The sequence below is a fragment of the Heteronotia binoei genome, chromosome 15 (assembly GCF_032191835.1).
Source record: "Heteronotia binoei isolate CCM8104 ecotype False Entrance Well chromosome 15, APGP_CSIRO_Hbin_v1, whole genome shotgun sequence".
Classification (NCBI taxonomy): domain Eukaryota; kingdom Metazoa; phylum Chordata; class Lepidosauria; order Squamata; family Gekkonidae; genus Heteronotia; species Heteronotia binoei.
The window spans coordinates 25,287-50,272 of record NC_083237.1 but is presented as its reverse complement, the minus strand read 5'-3'; the positions used below and the strand labels follow the sequence as shown (position 1 = coordinate 50,272).

The following is a 24,986-nucleotide window of genomic DNA, read 5'->3' as shown; positions in this document are numbered from 1 at the left end:
AATGAATTCCTGCTGGGCCTTTTCTACCAAAAAAGCCCTGAGTGTGTGTGAAAGCAAGATCTTAGCTTAGGTGCCTTCTACAGGGCATGCCTCTGAGTTAAACACGCACAAAATTGAGCTGTGTGTTCACTATCATTGTATTCTCTCAGGCTTCTTCTTTGGTCTCTTTATCGCCTCTGTGATGTCTTTGTATATTGTTTCCTCCAATCAAAGGGCCACACCTGTCGCAGGAGATTAAAAATGCCAAAGCCAATGGTGCAAAATCAGGTAAAAATATGTTGTATTCCTCAGTTAAATTAAAAAAAAACCTGCCTACACATGTAACCAACAGCCTTTGTCAGGGGAAGCTGTTCGTCTTGCAGTAATTCTGCAAAAGGAATACAAAATCAGTAGAAATTTTAACTGAGTAATAACATATATTACTTGATTTTGCACCATTGGTCTTGGCCTTATTTTTTATTCTGTTTCCTCCAGTCAGCAACCTGAAAACTGTGAAGTTTAAAAGTGGGCACTGGGAAGGGATGTGGGTTTTTTGGCTTATGTTATTCTGTAAAACATCAGTGATGATGATGTGTATTGATGAGCCATTATCAATGTATTGTATATTGATAAACTGTTAAAGGGATGCATAGACTGGATTCCAGACCAGGGGATGCAAGGGAGACTGTAATGCCATAAGAAGGCAAAGGTGACAGAGAGTGCATGGGGGGGGGGGAGGTGGGAGTGTGAAAGGGGAGTCAAAGGAGAAGGAGAAAGAAATGGCAGAAGGTAATAGTGGAAGGTCTGTGAAAAGTTAGCCAGCGTTATGGTGAGTGGGATAAAACTCTAACTTCCAAGTCTATTGCATTGTTTCAAAAATATTTTTTGTCTCATGATGTGTTCTGTTGTGTGATCCACTTTGAGTCTTAATGAGAAAGGCAGGCTATAAATAAATGCCTTAAATATGGGTTCACTTGTATTGGAATTTTAAAAAGCCTCCCAGTTTCATAACTTTTTATTAATGCTTGTGACTCATTGAATGCCCTGCTGCTGCCCAGGGGCTGAAGGTGGGTTTTGTTGTCTGGAAAGATCCAGGGTCACTGGTCTAGATATTCTGATCTGAATGCCATTTCCTAAGAGGCACAGGTTGGTTCAGCTGCTGTGCTCACATCACAGGCTGGCATTTGTTTTCATAGTTAATATTTACAGTCGTATAACAACTGCCGGGACTTCACGAGAGAGAAATTTGGAGCATGTGAAACAACTCCAGGAACTTGGGTTCCAGTATGTGGTATATCATGCAGAGCATTCAAGTAAATATTGTTTATCTGAGCATTTGATCTGGACCATAGCGGCCATTCGCGCCTTTCCCCATGACAATGTTGAAGACCTTATCAGAAGGGTAAGTGAGTCTTTGCAAGCGGAGTTAAAGCTTTCTTTTAAAGCTTATGATGTTATCTGTAAAAACCTTGTGAGACTGTGCCAGATTCAGTCATGAGACCCTGCTGTGACCTTACGGGTGCTTTCTCTGTGCCTCCCTTGGTTGGTTCATATTTAGACCAGTTAAAGTCTTGTCACGTTTGACAGCTGGAGGAAGGTTGCAATTCTGCAGTCCCTCCTCAGCTGGTGTGGCAGTCATGTCACACAAGCTGATTGCATGTAATTGCATGTAGACCCTACTTATACTGTCTCTCCCCCTCCTTTTGATTTAGTATGTGATCAGCCAATGGGGAAAAAACCTCTCGCTTTTCTCTTGTCATTCCTTCTGCTCCTTTAAAAAAAAGTGAGCAGGGGCTTGTTTGTTTAAAATATCTATTCGCTGCTTTAGGGGCTGATCAATCCCCTTGTGAGAGAATAGGATTGAATTGTGCATCTGTGTAATATTAGTCGGGGAGCATGGGCTCTTTTGGTTAGGGGCAGGAGCAATAATTAGGAACAGTGACGTCTGCTGCAGGATTTCCTCCTAAATATATGAACTTTTCTTGTGTCTTGGGAATGGTTTATGTCAGGGGTGGCCAAACTCGCTTAACATAAGAGCCACATAGAATAAACATTGGATGTTTGAGAGCCACAAGATATGAATGTCAGATGTTTGGGAGGAAAATAGATGGGGGGATGGAGAGGTGGAAAGAAAGCAGCTTTTAATTTAAATGCATTCTACAAGCCGCCAGCAGGCTTGGTTTGGAGAAGTGATTCAAAGAGAGAAATCCCTTCTCCAAGTAGACCAATGGGGTGGTGGGGGTTTCGAGAACCACACAATATGTGTGAAAGAGCTACACGTGGCTCCTGAGCCACTGACCAACTCTGGTTTATATTGTCATTTGCCTTCAGTCGGGATAGCGCGGGAACCCCCCGTCTGCAGAATGTGATCAGTTCTGCTTGCCGCATGATGTGAGAGACCCAGCCTTTAAAGCTTTCAAGGGAGGACTGTGTGGCTCCCGCAAACAGCAGTCCAGAAGCAGCTCCTCACCACCTTGCACCTGTGTTTCTTGGTGGGTGGTCAGTGTAGAGGAATGCAGCTTGGGAAACGTGAGCAGGGGAAGAACTTCCTGCCGCTCTTTCCTCTGCCTCTTCAGCAGAGAACAAGAGAGACCTTGGCTTTGCGCTGAAAATCCTAACAAGAGGAGGCAACACCCAGAACTGAGAGGCTGCAGTCTTTTTCCGAAAGAGACCATGATTAACCTGCTGGAGCTGCTTTCGGGAAGACTGCTGGGTCACCAGGATGCGAGCAGGCAGGTCAAGAACGATGCTGCCATGAGCGTCCAGGTAGTCTTGCAAGGGTTGTGACATTATTTGGGAATGTCAGACATACCACACCATATTAGTTTGCTGCTTCATCTCTGACTCTTTCAACCCACCTTTCTCCATGAAGAGCTTGAAGCAAAGAAATGAGAACTGTAGAGTGGGAGGTGGGGGGGGGGGAGCTAGGATAGCCTGGGATTATGAAGAGCGGGGTTGCAAAACTGGCGTCATCTGAGGATCAGCAAAGGACTAGACGTGGTGGCAGAACTACAACTACCCTTCCTGGCCAGAGAGGGCCGCATCCACCCGCACCATCCCTGTTGAGGAGCACAGCCTGTCTGGGCTTCGCTGGCTGTTGAGTCTGGCCTCTGTCCTGGGAAAAGGCCCTGGAGCATGTTTGCTGGTCACTTGTGGATTTTGGGGTTTTTTAAAAGTTGAGTTCTATTGGAAGGTTTTAGTTTTACAGAAAAGGAAGAAAAAGAGGCAGGCAGACTCATAAATGTGGCAGGATGGGGAGGGGCTGTGCCTCAGTGGTATTTGTTTATCATACAGCTGAGCCACACACAGGAAGTGCAGAATAATATAAAATATGTAATCAATTTGAGAGCCAGTTTAGTGAAGTGGTTAAGATAGGGGACTCTAATCTGGAGAACTGGGTCTTCTGCTCACCCTGTATTTAAAAATGCCTTGCAAATAGTTGTATGTTTTAAATAAATGCTTTGTTTGTGTAAAGCGATGTCCCTCTGTGCCACCTAGTTCCCCCAACCGCTTGGAGCGCTAGGAGTGGGTTGGGGAGCAGTGGCACAGCGGCTGGCTGCCAGCTCTCCAGGGGAGCCCCAAGCCTCCATGGGAAGCCCTGAGCAGGGGTCCTAGTGTGTCCGGAGGGAGGGGAGGAGGCCGTCCCGCCTAACCAGAGCCCAGACAGGTCAGCAAATACCCTGAGGTAGCAAAGTGAAACAGCCGTTCCGGTCGGCATACCGGGAAGGGCTGGGTGGGGCCAGGTTAGGGTTGCCAAGTCCAATTCAAGAAATATCTGGGGACTTTGGGGGTGGAGCCAAGAGACTTTGGGGGTGGAGCCAAGATCAAGGCTGTGACAAGCATAATTGAACTCCAAAGGGAGTTCTGGCCATCACATTTAAAGGGACGGCACACCTTTTCCATTCCTTCCTTTCATAGGAAATAATGAAGGATAGGGGCACCTTCTTTTGGGGCTCATAGAATTGGACCCCCTGGTCCAATCTTTTTGAAACTTGGGGGGTATTTTGGGGAGAGGCACTAGATGCTATACTGAAAATCTGGTGCCTCTACCCCAAAAAACAGCCCCCCCCCAGAGCCCCAGATACCCGCGGATCAATTCTCCATGATTTTCTATGGGAATAAATCTCCATAGGGAATAATAGAGTTCCCAGCAGACATTTCCCTCCCCCTCCCCCCGCTTTCTGATGACCCTGAAGCGGGGGGAGGGCCTCCAAACTGGGCGATCCCCTGCCCCCACCTGGGGGGAGCAGACAGTCACAGAAAGGAAAGCTGCAAGCAGTGGAAGTGAAACACACACACACTTCTTGGAGGGTCCCTTTGAGAGCGGAGTCAAGAGCATGCCCTCGTGAGGCCTTCCCTACAACCCCTTTGCTTCCAGGTGGGCACCATCTCCAGACACAGGGCTGCCCCCTCACCCCTGGACGCCCATGAGCAGCCACTGCCCTTCCCATGCAAGTTAAGCACCCCGCTGACTGACTGTTTGGCAGGCCCAGCTGCTTCTCACACGATTAGGATTGCCAATCCCCAGGCAGGGGCAGGAGATCCCCCCGGTTTGGAGGCCCTCCCCCTGCTTCAGGGTCATCAGAAAGGGGGTGGGGAATGTCTGATGACCACTCCATTATTCCCTATGGAGACCGCTTCCCATAGGGCATAATGGAAAATTGATCTACAGGTATCTGTGGCTGCTTTTTGAGGTAGAGGCACCAAATTTTCAGTATAGCATCTAGTGCCTCTCCCCAAAATACCCTCCAAGTTTCAAAAGGACTGGACCAGGGGGTCCAATTCTATGAGCCCCCAAAGAAGGTGCCCCTATCCTACATTATTTCCAGTGGAGGGAAAACATATAAAAGGTGTGCGGTCCCTTCAAATGCGATGGCCAGAACTCAATTGGAATTCAATTCTGCTTGTCACAGCCTTGCTCCTGGCTCCACCCCCAAAGTCCCCAGACATTTCTTGGACTTGGCAGCCCCACACAAGACTGGGAAAGTGTCCAAGAGCAGGTGCTGGCCTCCCGGGTGATTTAAAGGCCCTGCCAATCAACTGATCAACTGATTGGCAGGACCTTTCCTGGGCACAGCTGCTCCTGGGCACCCTCCTGTGCCATTCAAATTGTCTGGGAGGGAGGGGGCAGCCTCCCAGGGGGCACCCAAGTCAGCGCTCTCCCCGTGCCGTGCCCTAGGCAACCGCCTAAGGTCACCTAATGGGCACACCGGCCCTGGCTGGAGACGCAGTGGCCGGGATCTCTGAGGGGTCCATCAACTGCGATGGGATCACAGCCTTTCCTACCCGAGACCTGAGCAAAGCAACGGATCTGTCAACTGCAAACCCACTTTTGATTTATTGACATACATTACAGAAATCTCACTGTCAACTCTTTGAGCTGAGGACCCAGGAGAAATGGCTGGGTATTGTGAGCTTTTGTATGTAAGTTGCCTCATGTGCTGGTAGAACTGCTGGTGGCTGCCCATCCCTCTCCTCCCGGAGGTGCCACGCCTCAGCCGGCCTCTCCCCTTCTTCCCAGAAGCCGCCCTCCTCATCCCGCTGCCTCTCAGGGCAAAGGCTGCTCCCCGATAACAACTTCTTGATGAGTCCAAAGAGCAGCCTTCCTCCTGCAGCTTTCCTCCTCCTCCTTCCCAGCCCTTCCCTCTGTCCTGGGAAGGGCTGCCTCTCCTCAGGTTTGGGGTCTGTGTGCCGTGGGCCAGCCGGGCTGTATTTAAAAATGCCTGTATATAATAAATTTTAAATAAATATTTTGTCTGTTTAAAAAGGTAGCCCCTCTGTCCCACCCAGGTTCTCCAACCGCTTTAGAGCACGCTGCTGCAAGAGGGGTGTCCAGGGAAGGGGGAAGGCATGCAGTTGGCAAGGGTGCCAATCCTCCAGGGGTCTCCCAAAGAAGGACTGTGCTGGGCTGGCAGAGGACCTGGCCAGGCCTCAGAACTGGCAGGAAGGGGGATTGGGAGTCCTGTTCCTCTTGAGCAGGAGATGGCAGCGTGCCCTAGTGGTGGGAAGAAGATAAGCTCCCTTCAGGAGTTGGCAACTCAAAAGGGGAGCTGAAGGCAGAATCGGGCTGGTTCCGTCACACTCTTAAAGGTGCAACTTGACTCCTACTTTGTCTACTGCTTCAGATGAATACAGCTGCCCACTTGGATCTACCCCTGGGAGAGCATTATGCTCTAGGAATAATCTTTTGGTGATCCCCAGTGTGTGAGATCCAGCTGTACGCAACTAGGGCTGGGGCTTTTCGGCCCTGGCCCCTGCCTGAGAACATCTGTGCGCTATGAGAGTTGCCACCTTTCCTTAGGGCTTGTAAGGCAGAGATTTGGTTGAGGCACTCTCATAACACCCTCCCCCCTTTATTCTTCACATTCCCACCCAGGGGTTGGTGGGTATAGATTCCCCCCTCCACTGCCATCTGGATATTATTCTGATTTATTGTTAAGGTTTAATTATTTCAATCCTGTTTTCATTATCTACTGTATATATTTATGATGTAAGCCGCCTTGAGTCCTTTTTCTAGGGAAGGGTGGGCAACAAATTGAATTCAATAAATAAGACACCAGAAGTGGTGTCTGATTCCCTCCCCCCCCCCCCAAGCTCCACCTTCCCCTGGCCTTGCTCTCACCATCTCCTGGAATTCCCCGACTCACACCAGGCTTCTCTCAATAAAGCCGGTTTGGGAAAGGCTGAAGAGGAGTCTTGGAGGTGCATGAAGGCAATGCAATGCTACGCGGCGGGAAGGAGGAGGGGGATGCTGAGATGTCGTCTATCCCCTGCAGGGAAAGTCTTGGTTTTTGTGTGCCTCCTTCCTAAGGGTTCCTTCCTTGCTCAGGAGATCCAGGGGCCACCACTGGGCAGGCACTGGGTGCTTGTAGCTACTGACTCTGAGCTGGCATGAAATCTGCCAAAGGACAAGCTCCATCTCCCACATGATCATTCCACAGGGGCTTGCAGCTGCAGGGCACCAGCTGAGTGTTCTGTGTGGGAAGACGCAACACAGAACTGCCAGAGGGCCCTGAATCAGATCAGACCGTGGCATGGTGGAGTGGGGCGCTGCTCCTGCGATTTTTCCAATCTGAAATGACCTGAGGAAGTTACACAGCCTGTTTGAGTAAAAAATGATGCAAGGTGGGGGAAAGGGAGCCTGCCCACCCTCCATGATAAAAGGAAGTCCTTCTTCATCCAAAGGATGATTAACACATGAAATCAAATGCCACAGGAGGTGGTGGCGGCTATAGGCATCAACAGCTTCAAGAGAGGTATGGAAACGCATATGGAGCAGAGGTCCATCAGTGGCTATTAGCCACAGCGTATTGTTAGAACTCTCTGTCTGGGGCAGTGATGCTCTGTATTCTTGTGCTTTGGCGGTGGGGGGGGGCACAGTGGGAGGGCTTCTAGTGTCCTGGCCCAATGATGGACCTCCTGATGGCACCTGGGTTTTTCTGGCCACTGTGTGACACAGAGTGTTGGACTGGATGGGCCATTGGCCTGATCCAACATGGCTTCTCTTATGTTCTTATGTCTGGGGCAGTGATGGTCTGTATTCTTGGTGCTTGGGGGGGCACAGTGGGAGGGCTTCTAACATAAGAAACGTAAGAGAAGCCATGTTGGATCAGGCCAATGGCCCATCCAGTCCAACACTCTGTGTCACACAGTGGCCAAAAAATTATATATATATAACACACACACATATATATATACACACTGTGGCTAATAGCCACTGATGGACCTCTGCTCCATATTTTTATCTAACCCCCTCTTGAAGCTGGCTATGCTTGTAGCTGCCACCACCTCCTGCGGCAGTGAATTCCACATGTTAATCACCCTTTGGGTGAATAAGTACTTCCTTTTATCCGTTTTAACCCGACTGCTCAGCAATTTCATGGAATGCCCACGAGTTCTTGTATTGTGAGAAAGGGAGAAAAGAACTTCTTTCTCTACTTTCTCCATCCCATGCATAATCTTGTACACCTCTATCATGTCACCCCACAGTTGACATTTCTCCAAGCTAAAGAGCCCCAAGCGTTTCAACCTTTCTTCATAGGGAAAGTGTTCCAACCCTTTAATCATTCTAGTTGCCCTTTTCTGGACTTTTTCCAATGCTATAATATCCTTTTTGAGGTGCGGTGACCAGAATTGTACACAGTATTCCAAATGAGATATTCCAAATGATTTGTTTTCAATTCCCTTCCTAATAATTCCCAGCATGGTGTTGGCCTTTTTTATTGCAATCGCACAGTCTTGACATTTTCAGTGAGTTATCTACCACGACCCCAAGATCTCTCTCTTGGTCAGTCTCTGCCAGTTCACCCCCCATCAACTTGTAATTGTAGCTGGGATTTTTGGCCCCAATGTGCATTACTTTGCACTTGGCCACATTGAACCTCATCTGCCACGCTGACACCCACTCACCCAGCCTCAACATATCCCTTTGGAGTGCCTCACAATCCTCTCTGGTTCTCACCACCCTGAACAATTTAGTGTCATCAGCAGACTTGGCCACTTCACTGCTTACTCCCAACTCCAAATCATTAATGAACAAGTTAAAGAGCATGGGACCCAGTACTGAGCCCTGCGGCACCCCGCTACTTACTTTCCTCCACTGCAAAGACTGCCCATTTATACTCACTCTCTGCTTCCTATTAATTAGCCAGTTTTTGACGCACAAGGTCTAGTGCCCTGGCCCCACTGGTGGACCTCCTGAGGGCACCTGGTTTTTTTTGGCCTCTGTGTGACACAGAGTGTTGGACTGGATGGGCCACTGGCCTGATCCAACATGGCTTCTCTTATGTTCTTATGTTCATGCCCTGGTTCAGGTCTGAATGAGGCCCCTGCAGTAGTGCTGAATTCCCATAGGCAGGACTGGATCTGGGGTGTGTGTGTAGAGGGGGCGCTTGCCCTGGGGGGAGGGTACAGAGGGGACACTTGCCCTGGGTGCCAACGGAGGGGGGACACCATATTGGGTATGGAGTCCATTCTATTATATGGGCCCATGATAGAATGGGCCCATAAGGGGGTGTCATTTTTTAATTTTGCCTTCCCCCCAAATGTAGATCCAGTCCTACCCACTGGATCTCCCAGCAGGTGGCCTGCTGCATGTCAGCCTGGTTTTCAGCTAAGCATTAGGAGGAACTTCCTGCCAGTTGGAGTCTTTCCTCGGGAGGTGGTGGGCTCTCCTTCCTTGGAGGTTCTTAAGCAGAGGCTAGATGGCATCTGACAGCAATGAAGATCCTGTGAATTTAGGGTGAGGACTTCGCGAGTTTCCTGCATTGTGCAAGGGGTTGGACTAGAAGACCCCAGAGGTCCCTTCCAACTCTAGGATTCTATGAAATCCTCCTGGTGGTCATGTGGGAGATGTAGCTGCAAGGGTGGTTCAAAGATGAGTTAGTTGACTGGTGCTGTGATTCGTTTTGAAATGGCTTGGGGATGTCTCCACCCTGGCAAACCAGCTGGAGGCGGTTATTCCTGGGACTTCCTGGTGACAAGGGAGAGAGAAGACATTGCTCATGTGCTCCCAGTGAAGCTGACCTGGCCGTCTTTCTTCCAGACCCCTAACAGCAAGTAAACCTCACTCATTTTCTAAACTGCCCAAGAAAAAGGTGGTGGTGACTGCTCATTCATGCTTTAATCTATTCTGCTTCTAATTTGTGTTCAGAGCTTCTTTTCCCTTGCTGTGTGGATGATTGATGCAGCTGTCTTAGTTTTAACTTGCTTGCTGTTATTGATAACTTGCCCCATTTTCACATGAGGAAAGTTGTTATTTCACTGTCTTCAAAACAAATCAGCTGAAGACAGAAGTCAGTGGCCTGCGCTTTCCTTCTCTGGCCCCTGATTCTTTGCTCTCTTGGCCTTTGACTGAGGAGGGAAGCACTGTGGCACCGTTGGGGTCTGCTTCACCACCCTGAGTCAAAGAGGAGAGGGGCTGCCTGCCCAGCCTGCGAACAGGCTCCCAAGTGCCAGATGCTGCCTTGCCTCCCAGGTGTCTAGTAGTGCCTTCTCTTGAATGTCTCCTCAGCCCTTTGGCACTGAGGAAGGAGATGCAGTACAGAATACAACCATCCCTTCTCCTGCTGTGGAGGGCCAGGATGCTGGAGAGATCTTGGGGCTGTAGCCTAAACACTCTCTGTCTCTGTCTCTCTCTGAGAGCCAGTTGGGTGTAGTGGTGAAGTGCGTGGACTCTTATCTGGGAGAACCGGGTTTGATTCCCCGCTCCTCCACTTGCAGCTGCTGGAATGGCCTTGGGTCAGCCAGAGCTCTCTTATCTGGGAGAACCGGGTTTGATTCCCCACTTCCTCCCCTTGCAGCTGCTGGAATGGCCTTGGGTCAGCCAGAGCTCTCTTATCTGGAAGAACCGGGTTTGATTCCCCCCTCCTCCACTTGCAGCTGCTGGAATGGCCTTGGGTCAGCCAAAGCTCTCTTATCTGGGAGAACCGGGTTTGATTCCCCACTTCCTCCCCTTGCAGCTGCTGGAATGGCCTTGGGTCAGCCAGAGCTCTCTTATCTGGGAGAACCGGATTTGATTCCCCACTTCCTCCCCTTGCAGCTGCTGGAATGGCCTTGGGTCAGCCAGAGCTCTCTTTTCTGGGAGAACCGGGTTTGATTCCCCACTTCCTCCCCTTGCAGCTGCTGGAACGGCCTTGGGTCAGCCAGAGCTCTCTTATCTGGGAGAACCGGGTTTGATTCCCCACTTCCTCCCCTTGCAGCTGCTGGAATGGCCTTGGGTCAGCCAGAGCTCTCTTATCTGGGAGAACCGGGTTTGATTCCCCACTTCCTCCCCTTGCAGCTGCTGGAATGGCCTTGGGTCAGCCAGAGCTCTCTTATCTGGAAGAACTGGGTTTGATTCCCCCCTCCTCCACTTGTACTGCTGGAATGGCCTTGGGTTAGCCATGGCTCTGGCAGAGGTTGTCCTAGAAAGGGCAGCTGCTGTGAGAGTCCTTTCAGCCCCACCCACCGCACAGGGAGTCTGTTGTGGGGGAGGAAGATAAAGGAGATTGTGAGCCGCTCTGAGATTGGAGTGGAGGATGGGATATAAATCCAATATCATCATCATCTCTCTCTGTCTCTTTCTGTCTCTCTCTCCATCTCTCTCTCTCTTTCTCTGTCTGTCTGCATCTCTGTCTGTATCTCTCTCTGTCTCTCTCTCTGCCTGCCTTCCCTTCCTCTGAGGGGCCAGGCTGGCAGTGTCTCTTCCTCCTCCGTGACCTTACAGTTGATTCCCTCCACCAAGTGCACCCCTCCTCATGCTAAGTTCGCACAGCATGGCCCTCCGGAGCAGAGTGCCATGGCAGGAATCGAAACCTTTGTAGGGAGGGGGGGCACTGATTGGGTGTGGGAGGGGGGCCGTGCCCAGCCCGGAGCAGGAGGGGATTGGTGGGGTGATAACACGGCTCCCAAACGGGTTTGTGCGCTGCCGCGCATGTGCTTTCTGCTTCCACTAGTGCCTATGGGGTACGCCAGCATTTTGTATGGTGCAAGTTTGTGCCTGGCGGGGGGGGGAGCTTCCCGCACTGAAAGCTCTCTGGGAGCTGACCAGCAGCGGCCACGCCCATGGGTTGGCCCCCTCCTATGCCGAAGTGTTGCCCTGCACCTCTGCTGCGCCTCAAGTGCGGTGCAGCGACGCTCTGCCATCAACCTGTGGCAACGGCACACTGTGGTGGCTGGAGAGTGGCGCACTCTCCATTTCCACCGACGCGGAGGAGGATCCGCCGGCATAGGTCTCCATACCACTGGCGTAGCGGTAAGTCTGCTTCCACAGCACTTTCAGCCCCCTCCCCCCGGCTCTGGATTCTGCTGTAAAACCTCTGGATGTATCTTCAAAGAGCTTTCCTCACATCTAGTTTGGGCCATGACTTCCCTTTAGAATGATAAGGCCTAGGGCAAAAGGAAGGTAGAACAATATACTGATAGAAGGTAGAACATGATACTGATAATTGACTCTGGGTACAAAAGATGGATCGGTCTGCAAAACTATTGACTCTTTGTGAAAGGTGCATAGTTCTTTTTTTACAGATAATGCAGTTATCTCAGATACCCTTCTAGCAGATGTTACAGCTACCAAAAAAAGCTATCTTCCAGGATAAATATTTCAATTCCACCCTCTGTAATGGTTCAAAAGGAGTCTTGATTAAAGCCAGAAAAACCTTTGGAGAGACTCCAGGTCGGGTATCTGTGTCGAACTGGAGGAGCCAAATGAGTAAGGCCCTTCAGGTATCACTTAATATATTTATTGGACACTGTAAGCCTAAATGCCCTCAAAACAAGGTTGGGGAATTAGTTAGGTGGGCACCTGGCTCACTAGGAATCTTTTTACCAATGTATACAAGGTTCAACCAGCCAGAGAGTGATGCTCAATAAAGGATTCTAATTAATAAAAACCAATTGTGATTTATTGAGAAAAATACAGTCTTCCACACAAGATAAAAATACAATACAATCACACATTCACACAGTCCTAAGAAATACAGATAGATTGATAGGGGAACATATAAGGGTAGACACACAGGGTTATATTACCTCTCGTAGTCTTCGAGAAAGGCTCCGGTGGCGACAATAGAGGGAATGGGAAAGGACCCGAAACTGATCAGGAATCGGGGATGGATCTATGCAATGGAAGGTGGGTTGCTGACAGAAGCACACCTGTGGGTAGCTAGTCCACAGGTTATAAGGACTCACCTGAGCCCTCAGGGGATGGGAGGTATCAGGGAGGAGAAAGGGGAGGCTCTGCGATGACCATGAAGGCTGGACATTAGCAGAGCCAATGGCGAGTCCCTTGGTGACACCTAATTGGGTGTCTGCTTTTGACCAATGAACTTCGCCTTGGTCCTGTGTACCTGGAAATTTCCAGGCTGCAACAGGGCCTGAGGCGGCTCCAAGGTGTCAGACTGGGAAGAAGAATGGGAATGGCTAGATACTTAAGATTAAATAGGCTTATCTGGGAAGGTGACAATAGGGAATCAAATATTGACCTAGGTATCCCGGTGTAGACAAAAGACTTGGTTGGGACAGGAGATGTTCTTCCTCTTTTCCCATCTTCTTCTGGGCAGGGTCCTTTGTCTAGGGTACTGCCAGACAATCAGGAACAACATTTGAGCTGTTAATCCATTCATGGGGCAGCCTGGTTGCTTGCGGGCTAAAGGTGACACAAGGTGTGTACGTGAGCTTCCTACTATGAGGGAATGAAGTCCAGCCTGGCGGGAAGATGGCTACGAATGGTGTTAGCGTTACAAGGTGGATTCCATGTTCGGCGCTTCATAACCGGTCACCTGGATAGCTCCGTGGCGGCGCAGCTTCTTCCGCTCCATGGCTGGCCCGTGCAAAGACGGGGAAATGTCCGTGTATGTTAGCAAGCACTCTGTGCTTAGGTAGAGTGCCTGCCTATCTTGTGGCTGCTTGTACACACATAAGTCTTTTTAGGTTCCTGGATAGCTTAGCCCACACTCTCTGGCCAGACATGTGCAAGCTCACTTCTCCAGGCGCCTTGGCAACCATGCTGGTGACTACGATGTTTGGAAAAGGGGGCTTTTCCTCACAACACTACCTGGGAGAGTCCCCTACCCCCTAAAGTTGCAGCAATAGCTGCCACCTAATGTTTTAGGGCATTTGGTCTTAGACCCTTCTTCCATCCAGAATGAGAAAGGCAAGAATGTCCTGATAACTGGGTTTCAACAGATTCACCTGGCGGTCTGTAGCCCAAGATGCAAATGAAGTCCATGCATAATTATGCACATGTCTGCCAGGTGCTGTGCCTGGACCATGACCTTCACAATGTCCCCAGATAACCCAGATTGTACAAAGTCTGACCGCTCGATCTCCATTACATCAGTTGGAGCCATCGAACATCTGGGTGAAAGACTGGACCTTGACTAAGTCCTTGCGTGCAAGGAAGTTTGATTGAAGAAGTGGAAATAGTGGGCACCCTGGGCAGTAGTGACCATGTGATTTTGGAATTTGCAGTTTTAGTGAAGAGAAAAGATATACGTGGTCAGACGTACAAGTTGGACTTCAGAAAGGCAAACATCAACAAACTTAGAACTATGTTGGGTAAAATCCCATGGTCAGAAATACTTAGGAACAGGCCTTGGATTCAGCAGGAGTTCACAGGAGCACAGCTCCTGAACCTTTCAGAGGGTTCTCTCTCCTCCCCATCTTGTCCACTGAATAGTAGGTGCAGCTGCATAACAATCCCTGGATGAGCTCCACTACCTATTTTTCTGCAAAGTGACCCCTGCTTAGGAAGAAGGGGGTTCAGGAGGGGTGGGCGCTTCTTAAAAGCGAAATACTGAAAGCGTAATCACAGACGATTCCTATGAGAAGAAAAAATGGAAGAAGCCTAAAGAAGCTGAGTTGGCTCCATAAACAGCTCTCTAAAGACTTGAGAAATAAAAAAGACTCCTTTCAGAATTGGAAGGAGGGTCTTATCACCAAGGATGAATATAACAAACATATAAACACCATTATCAATGATTTGGATGAAGGAATAGAGGGAATGCTTATTAAGTTTGCAGATGATACTAAATTGGGAGGGGTTGCAAATACAGTAGATACAGGATGACCTTGATAGGCTGGAAAACTGGATGAAAGCCAATAAAATGAATTTTGACAGGGATAAATGTAAAGTTCTGCATTTAGGTAAGAAAAATCCAATGCATGGTTATAGACTGGGGGAGACTTGTCTTAGCAGTAGTATGTGCGAAAGGGATCTAGGGGTCTTAGTGGACCATACGCTGAACACGAGTCAACAGTGTGATGCAATTTTGGGCTGTATTGACAGAAGTCTAATGTCCAGATCATCTGAAGTGATGGTATCACTTTACTCTGCTCTGGTCAGACCTCACCTGGAGTCTTGTGTTCAGTTTTGGGCACCACATTTCAAGAAGGATCTAGACAAGCTGGAACAGGTCCAGAGGAGGGCGACGAAGATGGTGAGGGGTCTGGAGACCAATTCCTATGAGGAAAGGTTGAAGGAGCTGGGGATGTTTAGCCTGGGGAGGAGGTGGCTGAGAGGTGATAGGATCACTATCTTCAAGTACTTGAAGGGCTGTCATCTAGAGCAGAGTTTCCCAAACTTTTCTTTCCTATGGCCTGGTTATTTTTACACTTCTCCTTCATGGCCCACTAAAATTTGGGGGTGGAGCCAAGAGACTTTGGGGGTGCAGCCAGAAGACAGGAATTATGTCATTTCCTGCAGTGTCAAGGGCCAAGTGATGTCACTTCCTTGGCACACTGAACCAAAACTCCACCTTTTCCTGTGATGTCACTTCCAGGGCACTACCCAAAACCTGCCTCTTCTTCTGAAGTAACTTCATTTTCAGAAAAACCTGAAACTCACGCTGAGCCAAAATGGGGGTGGATAATGGGCAGTCCTCTCTTTCCACTCCCACACCTGCATGCACCTATCTATTTGTGTGTTCTTCTTCAGCTTGCAAGCACTCCTAATGCCCGTGTTCAATTGCCTACACCACCTACACCCCCTTCCTCAAGAGCACTGGCCAGTGTTTGCAGTTGGGAGTGCTGTTGCCATTGCCATCAGGAATGACAGCACTGTGTATCACCCACACTGGCCCTGGCAGCTGCTCTACCTCAAAATATGCTGAAACGTTTAGTAGGCCATTCCTTCAGCTGCTACTACTGGAACCCTGACTCAAGCTATAAACAAGCTTGCTTGGTTTCAAGAAAAGCTTTCGACAGCTATTTTTCATACTTTTCTTTGGCTGAAACACTGGGGAATTGCTGTGAAAGGTAGCAGAAAATTGTACTGCAATTAATGATACAAGCTTTTCTGCAGTTATCCCCAAAAGGATATTTAAGAGGGGCTTGCAGCTTTTTACTGGCTGTGTTTCCCATGCCTTTAAAAGCAACCAGTTGTGCAGATATTTATGAACTTCTTTCATCCTTTTTAATATCATTCATCGCAGCTAGGTGCTTCTCAACTACCACTCCATGTCAATCAGCAGCCTAGGCACTGCACCTCACCTACTATCATCTCTAGATGAGTCTGTACTCTTCTTGAAGGAAAAAAACCTGAGGCAAAATAGGCATTAAGCCTTTCTGCTTTCTCTCTGTCCTCTGTCTGAGTTTCTCAATTTCATCCAGCAGTGGGCCCAATGCCTCATCTATCTTGTGTTTGTTCCTCATATATCTGAAGAAGATTTTCTTTTTGCAGTGAGCCTCCCTGTCCAGCTTTAGCTCACTGTGAGCTTTGGCCACTCTGGTGGCTACCCTACAGTGCCTAGCAGCCCACAGGTACTCTTCTTTAGAGGTATGTCTACAGAATAAGCGTAGACAGCTTCAAAAGGGGATTGGATAAGCATATGGAGCAGAGGTCCATCAGTGGCTATTGGCCACAGCTTATTGTTGGGACTCTGTCTGGGGCAGTGGTGCTCTGTATTCTTGGTGCTTGGGGGGGCACAGTGGGAGGGCTTCTAGTGTCTGGCCCCACTGGTGGACCTCCTGATTGCACCTGGGATTTTTGGCCACTGTGTGACACAGTGTTGGACTGGATGGGCCATTGGCGTGATCCAACATGGCTTCTCTTATGTTCTTATGTGACACAGAGTGTTGGACTGGATGGGCCATTGGCCTGATCCAACATGGCTCCTCTTATGTTCTTATGTGACACAGAGTGTTGGACTGGATGGGCCATTGGCCTGATCCCACATGGCTTCTCTTATATTCTTATGTGACACAGAGTGTTGGACTGGATGGGCCATTGGCGTGATCCAACATGGCTTCTCTTATGTTCTTATGTGACACAGAGTGTTGGACTGGATGAGCCATTGGCCTGATCCAACATGGCTCCTCTTATGTTCTTATGTGACACAGAGTGTTGGACTGGATGGGCCATTAGCCTGATCCAACATGGCTTCTCTTATATTCTTATGTGACACAGAGTGTTGGACTGGATGGGCCACTGGCCTGATCCAACATGGCTCCTCTTATGTTCTTATGTGACACAGAGTGTTGGACTGGATGGGCCATTGGCCTGATCCAACATGGCTTCTCTTATATTCTTATGTGACACAGAGTGTTGGACTGGATGAGCCATTGGCCTGATCCAACATGGCTTCTCTTATATTCTTATGTGATACAGAGTGTTGGACTGGATGGGCCATTGGCCTGATCCAACATGGCTTCTCTTATATTCTTATGTGACACAGAGTGTTGGACTGGATGGGCCATTGGCCTGATCCAACATGTCTTTTTTATGTTCTTATGTCCCTAAATCTCCTTCCATGTTTCGTTCTTGTTGGATTAGCGATGGCTTGAGCTTGCAAGAGCTCTTGTTTCAGAGGAGCCCACCCTTCACTTGCTCCTTTCCCTTCCAGTAGTCTCCTTCGGAGGAGCCCTGCAGGAAGCAAGAGGATACCAGCAAGGATGTTCTGGGGCCTCGGACCAGCTGCTCTCTTGAGTCTTGGGCTGATGTTCATACTGGGGGTGAGTATTTCCATTCGGGTGCATGACTGGGGTTTGTGTGCCATGGTGGATCTGTGCCCTGTCCGGAGCTGGGCCTGCTGAGCTGCCGGGAGCTGGTTCTTCTGCCTGCCTTGGGAAGCTCCTGGGCTGCTTGTCTTCAGGCATGATCTAGAAATGTGGCTGGGGGGGGGGGGCTGTCTTGGCCTCAGGGTGTCACAGGATTGAACCACTGGGAGGGGGGGTACCTGGGTTCATGGTCTTGAGCATTTTCCCTCAGAGGCAACAGTACCTCTTCATGCAGTTGCTCCTCTAGGCTTCTTAGGATGCTGCTCCTTCTCCGGAGAGGAGAGGCCCAGGGAGGGGATGTAGAAACAACAACAACAAAAAGGTCAGGTGTGTGGGCAGCAGGAAGTGGGCACTGAGAATCAGGCCAGAAAAAAACTGACAAGGGAGAGGTGTTAAAATCCTGCTCTCAGCTTCTGTGTACATTGGGAGAGATTGTAATAGGCAAAGAACTTTCCCTCCATCCCTACCTAAACTGGAAACTGCATGCTGAAATAGCCTGGATTTCCTTTTCTTTCCTTCTCAGACACACATTTCTTTTCAAAACATAGATCCTGCCTTTCTCCTGGTCAGTCTTAACACGAATGGCACTTAACAACAACAGGGCAAAAATTAAAACAGCAAATTGGCTGAAAATATAAAAAGTAATAAGTAGAGATATTTTTTTAAAAAAATCTCTACCTGCTTCCAAAATACCAACATCAATTGAGAAGGCCCTCTCCCCCCAGGGCCACAGCACCCAAAGGGGGATTGGATTCTCAGGGGCTTTTGCCTGCTTCATCTTACATAATACACATTTCTCTGATTAACTGCTTTTTGCATAATTGTGCCTTGTGTCTGTTTGGATTTTAATTTTCAAGGGTTCCAGGGCTTTTAGCTCTTGGGATTGGAAGTAAAGGAAAGGAAAGGTCCCCTGTGCAAGCACCAGTCGTTTCCGACTCTGGGGTGACGTTGCTTTCACAATGTTTTCATGGCAGACTTTTTAACGGGGTGGTTTGCCATTGCCTTCCCCAGTCATCTACGCTTTCCCCCCAGCAAGCTGGGCACTCATTTTACCGACCTCGGAAGGATAGAAGGCTGAGTCAACCTTGGGCCGGCTACCTGAACCAGCTTCCGCTGGGATAGAACTCAGGTCGTGAGCAGAGAGTTCAGACCACAGTACTGCAGTACTGCTGCTTTACCACTCTGCGCCATGGGGCCGCTTCATTGGGATGGAAAGTGCTGTCCAATCCCAGAGGACATAAGGTGGCCTCAGTGGGGTTTTCGTGGTTTGCTGTTGCCTGCCTCCATGCCATGACCCTGGTGATCTTCAGAGGCCTCCTGTCCAAACACTTGCCAGGGGCAACCCCGCTTAGCTTCCAAGATGTGATGAAACTGGGCTAGCTGGGGCCAGGGCTGGTAGGTGGCTGCCTAGGGTGTGTTGGTGCCATAGAGGTGGGCAGTGAGCGCACCCTCCCTCTCCCCACGTGTGCTTTGCCACCCCTGCTACCCCTTCCCTGCCTGCCACCACACTTGCCCTTGCCTTATTATTAATGGAACACTCCCCCCTCCGCTTTGTCCTGATCTTGCTGGAGGAGGCCAGAGCACAGAGCTGCTGCCACTAGGAGCCATAGGAGCATCTAATAGTTTTGGAGAGTTCTTTCTCCTTCCTCCCCAAGAGTGCAAGGCAGAGAAGCTTCTGGGCCTGGCTCCCTATGCACCCCAGAGAACAAACTTTCTTTCCTGGGAGCAAGACCCATTGAATGGGCAGCAGTGGGTGGAGTGGAGTGGAGGAAGCTTGCAGGGAAGGGAGGCAGCAGACAGACTCATTGTGCAGCCCCCCACCGCAAGTGTGGTGCAGGTTCCCACCCACCTCCCCTTGGAGACCAAGTTGGCCCTGGAGAATTGAGCCCCTGCTGGGGAGGAGATTGATCCACTCTTGCTCTGGGGCACTGCCTGGGATCCTGACCTCCCATCTCTCAGCCGCCCCACCCCAGGAAAGGCATCCCAACCCTCCCCCGCAATGACAGCAGCTGGGCTGAAGTCCAGTCCAGCCCACCCCTTGCCCAGTCCTCTCCCACGTCAGAGGGAGCTGGGCAGGGGCTGCGTCCTCCTTTCTTTGCTCCAAGCAAGAACGATGTGGAATATCAGGGTCGGCATGAGCAGGGATGGGAAGAGGTGCCTGCCCCCCTCTCCTGTGGTGAAGTGCCCCCCAAGGCACCTGCCTTCCTTACCTGCTCTCACACACCGGCCCTGCTGGCAACACTCCAAGGGCAGGTAAGGCCTCTTCTTTCCTCTGCCTACAGCTCCAGAAGGGCTAAAGCAGCTGAGAGGCCAAACAAGGACTGGGAGGGGGGGGGAGTTTGCTTCTGAATGGGGGTGGGCTTCGAGGATGTAATAGTAGACAAAAGCCTTGCAGTGGCTGCAGCTGGATCGTGGGAAGGTTAGGGTTAGTGTTTTCAGTTTTGGAAGACAGAAATCCTTCTATCATGTGGCTGGGAAAGGGTTAAAGAGTTTCAAAACATTATTTTTTGCACATGACTGGGGAGGGGGGAGGAGCTCCAGAGCTTTGCCTGTGATCTCACCCCCCTCACAATCTCTCAGCCACCCTGTGGGAAAAAAGGTGTTCCAAGCGCTCCCCTGCAGTAAATGTGGGGGAACAAGACTGATGCTTATAACTGACACCAACCCTGTGGGGTAGGACAGGCTGAGATAGAGCAGCTGGTCCAAATTCACTCAGGCAGCTCTATGGCTGAGCAGTGATTTGGAATCTACCCTACAGCAGTCAAAATATCTAAGCACTACACCCCATTGTTACCATTTCAGAAAGACTAAAATTAAGGAAAGAGATGAAAAATGGGTGATTACATTGGGGAAATGACAGCTTTATATCCTGACAAGCATTTAAAAGAAACACAATCACAGCAATAATTCAGAACGTCTGCAGCCACAGTGATGGTGTGTGTGTGTGTGTGTGTGCACGTGCACACAAGTGGGTAGCCTCACCTAGGGTACCAAAAGCCTGACCTTGGCTGGGGCTTTACTGATGCTTTTAAAATTTGTCTCCTGCATGGTCTCAGATTTTGTTTTAGGTGATTGTCCAGATTCTTAACCTTGCCTATTAATTTTCTTCTCTTTTTCGTTTTCTTTTCTAGTTGCTGACCCCCCCGCCCCCCAAAAAAAATCCCTTCCTGATGCATTTTGCAAAAAGGGGGAGCTCCAGTCTAGTGGAAAAGGAAGTTTTCAGCTTTTAGGAGGCTTTCAATATCTGTGGATTATTGATACAGAGAGAGAGAGTCTGTTTCTTGCTCTTCGGCCATGCAGCTTCCCCGTTTACTTTGCACCCACTGAATTCTGTACAATTGGAATAATATTTGGAGAGGTCATGGTTTGGGGGAGGTTCAGTGTGTGTGTGTGGTTTGATTCGGGAGCTTTTTCCTGGCAATTGTACTGCCTACAGCCTGAAAATGCTGATTCTCCCTGCAAAAGTAAAACCTTTGCTGGTGAAGTTGCAATGGCACAGAGGCAGTGTGTTGCTTTCACTTTGGTATCTGCAATATTTCTTTTTGAGAGGTGAGAACAAGCTGGAAGAAGGAGGGAGTCAGAAGGCTACAACTTTGGAGGAGAAGGTGGTAACTATAGAGAGGTGCTGTTGGTAGAGAAGACAAATATTTATTATTGGGAGCTACACGTCAACAGTAGTTCCCCCCCCCCAATCCTCCCTCCCACATACCTCAATGTAGAGGTGTTCTCTTGCTCAATATCTATAGGTTTCTTAATGTATGGCTTTGCTTCTTTTCTAGAAATGAGGGCAGGGAGAGGCTAAATAAACAAGCCATTCTTCCACAGTTGATGCTCATATGTGAAAAATGGAAAATTAATTCTTAAATGGACATACATTAAGAAAGTCTTGTTTTGCGCCCCCCCCAGATGGTGTCTCAGTTCCCGTCCATTCAGCAGTCCAGCAGCAGGGTGCCTCCTCCACTCCCCAGGGGCATCAGGCCCAGTCAGGCTCTTTCTCCAGAGGCTGAGGAACTGCAGAGACTCCTTCCACTACTGGAGTGGCCAGCTCCACCCTGGAATGCAGGGGCCTTCGATTCCTCCACCAGCCCAAAGAAGAGCCACTACCAGCTTTGGCACCCCCAGCACAATTACACAATGGGCAACACCTTGCTGGTGGTGTTGGAAGCCCGGGACCACTGTGGGCAGCCCAAGCCCTATGGGGGGGACTTTTTCCAGGCCAAGGTGCACTCCCCAGAGCTGAAGGCGAGTGTGGCTGGGACTGTGGAGGACCACCGAAACGGCACCTACACACTGGCTTTCCCGCTTCTGTGGGTGGGTGCTGTGCAAGTGTCTGTGAGCCTCATCCACTCCAGCGAGGCTGTGGCCCTCCTCCGCCATGTCCGCCACTCCCAGCCCTCCACGGTTGCCTTCTGGGGCTACTACGTGAAGCCAGGACAGCTGAGTCCAGAAGAGAGGACTGAGTGCAACGTGCACCCACTCCCGGGCCCGACTTGCCAGTATGCTGATGCCGGCACAGGGGAGCGCTGGTTTTGTGCCCAGCCACAACACCTCCCTTGCAGTGCCCTGGTGTATCACTCTGCCGGGCTCTACAAAGATGCAGTCAGCAAAACCGAAAGTGCCTTCCTTGGTAGGTGCGTACAGGAGACTCGAGAAGGTGAGGGGAGTGTGGAGGTTGGCAAGAAGGGGTCACTGAGCACTTGCAGACTCTACAGGGGTCCTGGGGAGGTTCTGAAACCACCCTGTCCTTCTCCTCCCCTGGAACTCATGTCTCTTGCACATGTACTATGGTCGAGAGTGTTCTTCAAAAGCAGGAAAGTGTGGAGACTGTCCCTCTGCCCCTAGCTGCTGCTTGTGGCTGGCCCCAGAGCAAAGCATTCTGACCTCAAGAGGTCTTCATGGAGGTGTAAGAAGGGAAATCCTTTTGCTCTGGGTGGTCAGTGATCCAAGGGAAGCATGCAACTGGGCTAGCGGATGAGTGGGAAGCATCTCTTCCATGTTCCACCTTTCCTCCAAGAAGCAGCCTGGGGTGGGTGTGCAGTGCGACAATTCCAGTGCCTCTGCACAGTGAACCTGCCACATAGGTTAGCCCCCTCCAGGCTGTGGTTGGCCATTGAGGCAGGATGCTGGACTACATGGGCCAGATGTAGTCTGATCCAGCAGGGTTCTTCTTGCGTTCTTACCCCACTGGCCTGTCAATGGTGATAACACCCCCCCCTTCCTTGGCTTAAGTGAATCAATACAGAGTATCACTGAAGAGGCTGTCTGTGGAAGGCAAGTGAGCATCACAAGATGGCTGATTCTTGGCACCCAAAGTGCTCCATGGGCAATAGCTTGATTTTCTGGGAGTCTCCAAAGGAGCCACCAGTAGGTCTCCTGACTTCCCCACCCTGCTCTCCACTAGGGGCAGGGAATCCCCTCGTTTGGAGACCCTCCCCTCACTTCAGAGCCATCAGAAAGCACAGTGGGGGGGAGGAAATGTCTGCTGGGCACTGCATTATTCCCTATGAAAACTTATTCCCTTAGGATATAATGGAAGATTGGTCTAGGTATCTGGGGCTCTTGGGGGGGGGGCTGTTATTTGAGGTAGAGGCATCAAATTTTCAGCATATTATCTGGTGTCTCTCCTCAAATTACACGCCAGGTTTCAGAAAGATTGGACTGGGGGGTCCAATTCTATGAGTCCCAAAAGAGGGTGCCCCTATTTTTTAATATTCCAAATGGAGCAAAGGCATTTGAAATAAGCGTGGTCCCTTTAAATGTGATGGCCAGAACTCCCTTTGAAGTTCAATTGTGCTTCCCAAACCCTTGATCTTGGCTCCACCCCCAAAGTCCCCAGATATTTCTTGAGTCAGACTTGGCAACCCTACTCTCCACACAGGGCTGTGACAGACCAGACTGTGCCAGGGAATGTGCCCACAATCCAGGTGCTGCCTGGACCCCAGGTGACGGGTGAGTCGGAACGGTGGCCGTTGGAAGGGGAGGAGGGATTCCCGGGGAGGGCAGTGGTGGAGAGTGAGTGTCTCTTCTGTGTCTCCTGCAGCCAGCTCCCCCCCTCGCCTCTGTCGCCCAGGTCTTGCCCCAGCCCACCCACCAGGCTTCTACTACAGAGATGTGTGGGTGTCTCTGGAATGCTCCAGCCGGACCTTCCCCACGCCGGACCTGGTCCTGGGTTGCCTGAGAGGCAAGGTAGTCCACATGATGGGAGACTCCACCCTGCGCCAGTGGTGGGAATTCTTGGTGGCGTTCATCCCTTGTAAGTCCCCAGAAGAGACATGGACAGGTGTCCTTTTTGTGCAGACAGGGAGACCACAGTGGCCAGTGGGTTGAGGAATTCATGGAGATTTTGGGGTGGAGCCTGGGTAGGACAGGAAGCCCAGCAGGGTCCAATGCCACAGAGTCCCCCCTCCAAAGCACCCATTTCTCTCCAGGGGAGCTGATCTCAGTTGTCAGGAGGTCACTCGTAATGCATGGAGATCTCCAGACCCCACTGGAGATTGGCAGCCCTAGGCAGGGATGGATTTTGTGGCGGGGTGGATGAGCTGTGGACACGACGCGTGTGGAAGGCTGGAGACTATGGTCATGTCAGCTGTCTGGGGTGAAAACACACAAAGGCAGTGTCATCAGAAAGCACGGTGTGGGGGAGGAAATGTCTGCTGGGCACTCCATTATTCCCTAAGCCCGAATAGCCAGAGGGAGCAAAGGAGCGGATCCTGGGGCCTAGGGGCTTGTCATAGCTGGCCAGTGTGTTGACCATGTGCTGGGCGGGCCATGTTGGGCTCACTGAGCTTTTCTGCCTCTTTCTCTCTACAGCCCTCAAGCAAATAGACTACCACGCGACCTATCAGTCAGGCCCTTTGTTGGCTGTGGAGCCTGAAGCGGGGCTGGTGTTGTGGTGGCGGGCGCATGGCGTTCCACTGCGCACGCAGAAGACCAAGATGGCCGACCTGCACTATGTGGCCAATGAACTGAATGCTCTTGGTGGGGGCCCCGATGTGGTGGTGGTCTTCACCATCTGTGCCCACTTCACCACTTTCCCCCTGGAGCTGTATGTCCGCCGGCTACACCAGGTTCGAGAGGCTGTGACCCAGCTGCTGGCCCGTAGTCCGTCCACCACCATTGTGATCAAGACCGCCAACACGGGCTATTTGTCTGTCTATGGCAGTGACTGGCTCTCCATGCAGCTGGACAGCATCCTCCGTGCCATGTTTGCTGGCTTGCCAGTGGCCGTGGTTGACGCCTGGGCTATGACTGCCTGCCACTACCTCCCCAGGAACATCCACCCCGGCAAGGTCATTGTACGCAATGAGGTGGACTCCTTCCTCTCCTTTGTCTGCCCAAAAGCCTGATGTGGGAAGGGGGCCTGGGATGGGGCAGAAGATGACTTTGGAAGCAGGATGGCCACGTAATCAACTTCTGGAGAACCCATCCCTCCCCCCACTTGCAGCTGTCAGTTGGTGTGGAACAACCTTCTTCCCTGCTGTGAAAACCCAGCAGGGGCCTGTCTCAGGCAGCCAGCCAGGGATCTTTAGGGT

The 24,986-nt window shown here is 50.5% G+C and overlaps 1 protein-coding gene across 1 annotated transcript; it reads left to right on the top strand.

Moving 5' to 3' along the window:
• The first annotated feature begins 2,652 nt into the window (after nucleotides 1–2,652).
• LOC132584561 (NXPE family member 3-like) lies at nucleotides 2,653–24,801 on the top strand. Its single transcript, XM_060256465.1, has 4 exons — nucleotides 2,653–2,745; nucleotides 21,361–22,108; nucleotides 23,495–23,707; nucleotides 24,265–24,801. Exons 1-4 carry the CDS (start codon nucleotides 2,653–2,655, stop codon nucleotides 24,798–24,800), a joined length of 1,590 nt encoding a protein of 529 aa, XP_060112448.1. The 3' UTR covers nucleotide 24,801.
• The last annotated feature ends 185 nt before the right edge of the window (nucleotides 24,802–24,986 follow it).

Bases quoted from the DNA above. Each gene is read 5' to 3' on its own strand.
- LOC132584561 (XM_060256465.1), top strand. From the start codon at position 2,653: ATGATTAACCTGCTGGAGCTGCTTTCGGGAAGACTGCTGGGTCACCAG. The intron at 22,109-23,494 runs GTGAGGGGAGTG...TGTCTCCTGCAG, and splicing joins CGTACAGGAGACTCGAGAAG to CCAGCTCCCCCCCTCGCCTC. The intron at 23,708-24,264 runs GTAAGTCCCCAG...TTCTCTCTACAG, and splicing joins CTTGGTGGCGTTCATCCCTT to CCCTCAAGCAAATAGACTAC.